Source organism: Sprattus sprattus, assembly GCF_963457725.1.
Source record: "Sprattus sprattus genome assembly, chromosome: 10".
Classification (NCBI taxonomy): Eukaryota; Metazoa; Chordata; class Actinopteri; order Clupeiformes; family Clupeidae; genus Sprattus; species Sprattus sprattus.
The window spans coordinates 28240303-28248479 of record NC_137908.1 but is presented as its reverse complement, the minus strand read 5'-3'; the positions used below and the strand labels follow the sequence as shown (position 1 = coordinate 28248479).

The following is an 8177-nucleotide window of genomic DNA, read 5'->3' as shown; positions in this document are numbered from 1 at the left end:
GAGAGAGAGAGAGAGAGAGAGAGAGAGAGAGGTACAGGCAGAGAGAGAGGTACAGGCAGAGGGAGAGAGAGAGAGAGAGAGGTACAGGTAGAGGGAGAGAGAGAGGAGAGAGAGAGAGAGGTACAGGCAGAGAGAGAGAGAGAGAGGTACAGGCAGAGGGAGAGAGAGAGAGAGAGAGGTACAGGCAGAGGGAGAGAGAGAGAGAGAGAGAGAGAGAGGTACAGGCAGAGAGAGAGAGAGAGAGGTACAGGCAGAGGGAGAGAGAGAGAGAGAGAGGTACAGGCAGAGAGAGAGAGAGAGAGGTACAGGCAGAGGGAGAGAGAGAGAGAGAGAGGTACAGGCAGAGGAGAGAGAGAGAGAGAGGTACAGGCAGAGGGAGAGAGAGAGAGGTACAGGCAGAGGGAGAGAGAGAGAGAGAGAGAGGTACAGGCAGAGGGGAGAGAGAGAGGTACAGGCAGAGGGAGAGAGAGAGAGAGAGAGAGGTACAGGGCAGAGGGAGAGAGAGAGAGAGGTACAGGTAGAGGCAGAGGAAGAGAGAGGGAGAGAGAGAGAGAGAGAGAGAGAGAGAGGGGTACAGGCAGAGGCAGAAAGAGAGAGAGAGAGAGAGAGAGGTACAGGTAGAGGCAGAGGGAGAAAGAGAGAGAGAGAGAGGTACAGGCAGAGGCAGAAAGAGAGAGAGAGAGAGGTACAGGTAGAGGCAGAAAGAGAGAGAGAGAGAGGTACAGGCAGAGGGAGAGAGAGAGAGAGAGAGAGAGAGAGGTACAGGTACAGGCAGAGGCAGAGGCAGAGAGGAGTGTGTGAGATGGTGAGCTGTGTTGGGGAGTGTTCCCTTAAAGAACTTGTGTGTATATCATCATTAAGGAGGGAGATTCTCTGCATTCCTGTGCGCTGTAGCGCTTAGAATGGCTGCTCCCTCGGCTGGGCGTACAAAACCCCCAGCAGCTGCCATAGGAGTCACCGAAGAGAGTCAGAGAAAGAAGAAAAAGAGGAAGGCAAGAAGATGAAGAGAAAAGAGGGGAGGGGGCAAACTAGAGAGAGAGAGAGGAGAGAGAGAGAGAGGAGAGAGAGAGAGAGAGAAAAAAAAATCAAAGCAACATCAAAGACAGACTTTTTCCCCGAATTATGAGGCAGTTAATAAGGCAGCTGGAGAGATTACGGCCAGATTTCCATAGCTCTACTGGTCAGCCTGTGGACAACGCTCTCTTCAAAGGTGTGTGGGTGTGCTGTGTGTGTGTGTGTGTGTGTGTGTGTGTGTGTGTGTGTGTGTGTGTGTGTGTGTGTGTGTGTGTGCGTTTGACCCAGCTTAATGAATGCACCAGCCTGGCGTGTTTAAGACATTAGCTGCGGGTTGTTAATCACAAAGAAGACCTTTTCAATGTGAGGGCAACCGACTCTTCCAAAAAGTTCAAACGGCACCTTAGCATGGACGTGCTTTTCCAACAACACCAGCATATGCCTCCATTACTCAAGCCAGCAGCTCCAACAGAAAGAAGGCCTACTGCCAAACGGCGTCAGAGGTTAAAAAGGAGTCTATACAAAGAAAAGGGCATCATTTCAGGTATATACCAGACTGCAGGAGTAGATTTAAAAAGGTGATAAAAGTCATATGCAGCTATCAAGCAATCCGAGTTTCGTCTTTGTACAAGCTAAGTGGGGGGGGGGGGGTCTTCTTGTCCCTCCTCTGTCTGGTCCCCAGGCCTCAGTAAGGGCCTCAGTAAGGGCCTGACTCCCAGACCCCTTCTGGGTCCCTAAGGTCAAAGTGGTGTGGCAGCGGAGGCCCTCACTCACCCCGTCACTCCCTGACTCCTCCACACCTCACCCAGCACCAGGGGGAGGCTCCCGTTGGCCGTGCTAGTCCCCGCCTGCAGACAACAGGAAGGAGGGAGAGAGAAAAGGAGGGAGAGGGGGGTCAGAAAAGTCCGTTACAACTAATCATTCAACAAATCATCTACTTCTGTATTGTTTCACATGTTCCAGTACTCGTCATGGTTATACATTTGAAGTTTTTAGTAATATTTCACATTGAATTAGGGCGCTAGTGACTCACCCACGCACACGCACACATACATGCACGCACACACACACACTCACCCACCCACACACACACACCACACACACACACACACACACACACACACACACACACACACACACACACACACACACACACACACACCGCACACACACACTCATGCACGCACACACTCACTCACCCACCCACCCACACACACACACACACACACACACACACACACACACACACTCATGCACACACACACTCACCCACCATCCACCTGTCGCCTGACCCTTCACCCCTCACGCCCACCCCAACCTATTCCTTCTCTTTCACACAACTTCCTCCCATTGTCTCCTCTCTCTCTCTCGCTCTCTTCTCTCTTCTCCCCCTCTCTCTCCCCCTCTCTCTCTCTCCCTCTCCATGGGCAGTTCTATTTGTGTACAGCTTCTCCAGGCTCGGGAGCAGCAGCCGTAGTTTTTAAACCCACTGCTTTCTAAATCAAGGGTGGGTGTTGTGTTTGCGTGTGTGAGTGTGTGTGTGTGTGTGTGTGTGTGTGCTCAGAGTAGGGGTGAGTGTGTTGGGTTAACATAACTGCAGCCCGTACAGTAAATCACCTCCTAAACAGCCCGCTGGTCTCTGCCTGCTCCTCTCTGCTCCCGTAAAGCTGAGCTGGGGACGCTTTCATTAGTGAAATCAGGAGGAGATCCTGGTCCTCCGTCCATTTGCACGCCAGAGAAAAACAGAAAAACTTCGTACCCCCCGCCCCCCCTTTCTGCCCACTAGTCACACGCTCCCTCCTTCCCTCACTCATTTCACTACCTTTGTTTTCTTTCTCTGTCGTGGAGAGTCAGGCCCAAATGAACCTTCATGCCGTCCAAGGTACACACAGTCAACACTGAGCTGTGCTGTTCAGCCTCCCCCTCCATCTCTCTCTCCCCCTCTCCCTCTCCCATCTTTCTCTCTCTCCCCCTCTCCCATCTTTCTCTCTCTCCCCCCTCTCCCTCTCCCATCTTTCTCTCTCTCCCCCTCTCCCTCTCCCATCTTTCTCTCTCTCCCCCTCTCCCATCTTTCTCTCCCTCTCCCTCTCCCTCTCCCATCTCTCTCTCTCTCCCCCTCTCCCTCTCCCATCTTTCTCTCTCTCCCCCTCTCCCTCTCCCATCTTTCTCTCTCTCCCCCTCTCCCATCTTTCTCTCTCTCCCCCTCTCCCTCTCCTCTCCCATCTTTCTCCCTCTCCATCTTTCTCTCTCTCTCCCTCTCCCATCTCTCTCTCTCCCCCTCTCCCTCTCCCTCTCCCATCTTTCTCTCTCTCCCCCTCTCCCATCTTTCTCTCCCTCTCCCTCTCCCATCTTTCTCTCTCTCCCCCTCTCCCATCTTTCTCTCTCTCCCCCTCTCCCTCTCCCATCTTTCTCTCTCTCCCCCTCTCCCTCTCCCATCTTTCTCCCTCTCCCATCTTTCTCTCTCTCTCCCTCTCCCATCTCTCTCTCTCCCCCTCTCCCTCTCCCATCTTTCTCTCTCTCCCCCTCTCCCATCTTTCTCTCTCTCCCCCTCTCCCTCTCCCATCTTTCTCCCTCTCCCATCTTTCTCTCTCTCTCCCTCTCCCATCTCTCTCTCTCCCCCTCTCCCTCTCCCATCTTTCTCTCTCTCCCCCTCTCCCATCTTTCTCTCTCTCCCCCTCTCCCTCTCCCATCTCTCTCTCCCCCCTCTCCCTCTCCCTCTCCATCTTTCTCTCTCTCTCCCTCTCCCATCTCTCTCTCTCTCCGTCTCCCATCTCTCTCTCCCTCTCCCATATCTCTCTCTCCCCCTCTCCCTCCCGCCTCTCTTTTTTCTTTAATCTACCTCCTTTCAGCCTCTTCTGTGACACAGGCCTTTTTACGTGTGAAGCTAAGACCGTGAGAGAGAGAGAGAGAGAGAAACCAAAATGAAGTTCAGAAAAAAAAAAAAACTCAGCAACACCAATACATGTTCACTTTAAGCACCCAATGCACTATACTTATACTTATACGTATTCCTTATACTTATGTACAGTGGTGTAGTGGTCCTTGGAGAAGTGGGTATACTCTTATTTATTTTAAGCAGCCCATACAGCACAGGATAAACACCCTGTTTTGAGAAGTGGGTATACTCAATGCTGACTGAAAAATAAGTGGGTATACTCCGTATACCTGCGTATAGCCTGGACTACACCACTGCTTATGAAGTATATTATGCTTATCAGTATACCTTGGTCTAGTCATTACTGCTGAAGGGAAAAGCCTGCATGTGCAGTCTATGTTCTAATAATCTACTTATCTGTTCAAAAACAAATTTCTGGATGCATCTCAATACCAGTCCCAAAAACACACTCAGACACACAGATTGATGCATTGAAACACAGTTTGAGGCATTGAAACACAGTTTGAGGCATTGAAACACAGTTTGAGAAATTGACACACAGTTTAAGGCATTGAAACACAGTTTGAGGCATTGACACCCAGTTTGAGGCATTGAAACACAGTTTGAGGCATTGAAACACAGTTTGAGGCATTGATACCCATTTTGAGGCATTGAAACACAGTTTGAGGCATTGACATTGAACCCTGAAAAGAGTCCTTTTAGCTAGCTGGTACTGAAGCTAGCTAACTCAATAACAGAAACTCATACACACCAAGCTCAGGCCAGTTCTGCTTCCCAAATACCGACTAGAGTTAACAAAATCTAAATCATTACTGTTTATCTTCACATTACTGTCGTTTTATTTTCTTTAATGTCATTATATAACTCTGCTGTTCTTAACTAGCTTTGGCAACTCTATATAAAAACAGCGAGAGAGAGGGAGGGAGAGAGAGAGGGAGACGAGAGAAGATAAAGTGCTTAAGTGAGTGAAGTTGACCTGTTCTGCACTAGTGTACTCCAGTGAAGTCAAGTCCCCCTCTCTGCTGCTATAACCCTCTTTAACTGTCTTTAGAGATCTGCCCCCCAATCCCACACCCCTTACATCCCCTGCTACCAGCTGTGCTTGCCAAACGCACAAGAGGACTCTTTCACTGTGCACAGAGGGAGGGAGTGTGCAAATGAACACAAAAAAGGGTTGAATGAAAGACAGAGAGAGAGGGAGAGAGAGAGAGGGGGGGAGGAAGGGAGAGGAGGTACGAGAGAGCAAACCCGATGTGACAGCCTTCCTCACGCCCGCACTTCCCCAGCCCCTCCAGTTATGGCTGTCAGTGAGCGAGGTGTGAAGGGCTGCAGGTGGAAGGTGCTAGAAGCCATCCGTCAGCGGGAGGTAAACACACGCCTGCTTCCTACCAGAGAGGAGGGAGGGCAGGGGGAGGACGAGGAGAGTGGGGTGGAGGGGTGGAAGGAATGCTCCAACGGCTTCCAAAAGAAAAAAAGAAAAGTACGGCGTACAGGCAGGCCCGAGTGGCAGGGGCACAGGGGCCGCACTGTTTGTGCCCAAGGACAGACACACTCTGTTTAGGGGCTCCAGCAGCGGGACATTCGCTTCTGTGCAAGGCCATGCGACTCACGTTTTAGTATCGAGAATACGTCTTAAAGGTGCGTCCACGATTCACTTCTGGTCAAAGTCTGCAAACACTGACAGCCAGAGAACCCGCTGCTTCAGAAGCACGGAGGGATGTGAATTGAATGACTGTTAAACTGTTAATTTAACGAATATCAGCGTTTCATCAGACTCTACCTTTAAGCAGGCTGTGATTCAGCATTGGGAGGAAGGTCAAATGGACGAGCAAGCCCCCCCCCCCCACCCCAAAGTGTCCCTACGTGTGTTCCCACCAGCATTTCTGCCGTGAGTTTTTTGTCTACATTACAGAGCGTTAAGTCACTCACACTGGGCTCTTACCTTTGCCAGCATGATCCTGGTCTTCGCTACGTCCAGAGGTGTGGTGACTAACGCTGCAACTCCACCTTTACAGACACACACACACACACACACACACACACACACACACACACACAAATGCTTTTAGTTGGATTCAAAGGCAATAAAACCAGATTTAATACTTTGGGAAGAGTCAGTGGCAAGGTCTTAGCTTGAAGGATATACACATGCAGACAAACATACACGCAGACACACACACACACGCGCGCACACGCAGGCACAAACACACACACACACACACACACACACACAAACACACAAACAAACGCAGACACACACAAATGCAGACACACACAAATGCAGACACACACATACACAGACACATAAACACAGGGTCAGCAAAACTGGAAAAACTATCCAGTGCTGTCTTTCCATAATTGAGATTTAAAAAGGCTGAGAGCTTCTGGGAGACGAAGACTAACAGGGACGCCAAACAAACACGAAACAACAACACCGCAGCACAGCTCACGGCCATGATGGCCGGGAGCTAGGATATTTGCCGTGAGCTAGGATATTTGCCTTCCACTTGTCAGGGCCAAGCGTCGAGCTGCTAAAAGAGGAGGAAGACAGACGGACTGACAAGTGTTTGGGGGCGTTCTGGCAGTGCTGGCCTCGGCGGATCTGACGCTCGTTGGGCTGAGGGGTGGGGCGGGGGGGGTTTGGAGTTGGAGTTTGTGGTGTGAAAAGGCTCTTTCTTAAGGACCGGTGCTTTACCTTTACCAAATACATCATCCTCTTCCTCCACACAGGCCCAGAACGACTCAACTGCTGGAGGGGAAGGTGCTTCCAACAGCCCCACAACACACCCCATCCCCAAACGACATATATATATCAACACCTCCACCTGACAAACACTCTTAAGTAATAGCACACCTGTGGGCTTGTTTGCAGACTCAGACACACACACACACACACACATAAACATTTGTGGACACAGGCTCACGTATGCACACATGTGCGCATATAGTCTGACACAGTCATGCATCTGCACACACAGAGAGACACAGACAGACACATCTGTGCATACCCACTGACCCAAACCACATGTGTACATACATACACACATACCCACACACACACAGACAGACACACACATACCCACACACACACAGACACACACAGACAGACACAGACAGACAGACACAGACAAACACAGACAGACGGACAGACAGACAGACGAACAGACACAGACAGACACAGACAGACAGCCAGACAGCCAGACGGACAGACACACACACAGACAGACAGACAGACAGACAGACAGACAGACAGACAGACAGACAGACAGACAGACGGACGGACGGACGGACAGACACACACACACACGCACACGCACACAAACACACACATGCACACACACACACACACACACACACACACACACACACAGCAAGAACACGCTCCATACACCATTTCCCACATGACTAAGCTCCAGACTCCACTTCTACTGCAGACCCCACCACCCCCAACCCCACCCAACTCCCACTCCCTGAGACGTGGCCAAGTTGGACGGCCGGGATGCGCAGGGATCCAGGGCTGTCCCCACCGTGGGGGGAAAGTAGAGAAGGAGAAGAGGAGTCAGGGCCCGGCCAACTGCCTCCGCCCCTCACTGCCCCCCGAAACAGCCCAGCTACATAGCAACCAGGGGGGCCAGTAAACACTGACATGTGTGCGGCTGATGCTCCCGTAACAACTGGTTGGCTGCTAGCTTGCAGGGAGTGTAAACAATTTCAGTGTTTGGGACTGGTGGGGGGAAATTAATCAACCCCCCCACCCCCACTCCCATTCACCCAATGTATCATGGCTCTTCTTCAACACTGGATCTCTTTCTTACAATTATGCTTTTGAAGGCGGCATAGTGTTTGCGTATGGATGAGTGTGTGAATTGATATGTGTGAGTGTGTGTGTGTGTGTGTGTGTGTGTGCGTGCGTGTAACACATCGTCATGAGGTCGTCATGCATCTCCCTAAGGACAGTGGAGGAACTGCTTGCCCGGCGGTCTCCATGGATACAAGGCTCTTTAACTGCCTGTGCCGGTGGCCTGCGCTGCCTGCCCTAGGTTTGAACGTTGGACCCACCAGAGGCCTGCGAGTTTGATGTAACGTAATCGCCTGCCGAAATCCCCCGCCTCATAAACGGCCTTTACAATCAAATAATACCTCCAATATTAACACGCGGAGGGTCTATGAATTCAATATGCTGTTGTCCAAAAGTCAAGGTCAGTGTGGAGGCTACAGTGAGCTAACGTGTGGAAAATAAGAGCTGACTTACACTGAATTACTTACA

General features: G+C 50.9%; 1 protein-coding gene across 1 annotated transcript in view; it reads right to left on the bottom strand.

The window, feature by feature from the left end:
- slc25a26 (solute carrier family 25 member 26) overlaps positions 1-8177 on the bottom strand; it is a 56295-nt gene that overhangs the window by 3723 nt on the left and 44395 nt on the right. The window contains exons 8-9 of the mRNA XM_080845794.1: positions 5853-5917; positions 1789-1862 (exon numbers count right to left, since the gene is read on the bottom strand). Of these exons, the coding sequence (XP_080701920.1) occupies positions 1789-1862; positions 5853-5917 (139 nt within the window). The remainder of the gene's footprint in view (positions 1-1788; positions 1863-5852; positions 5918-8177) is intronic.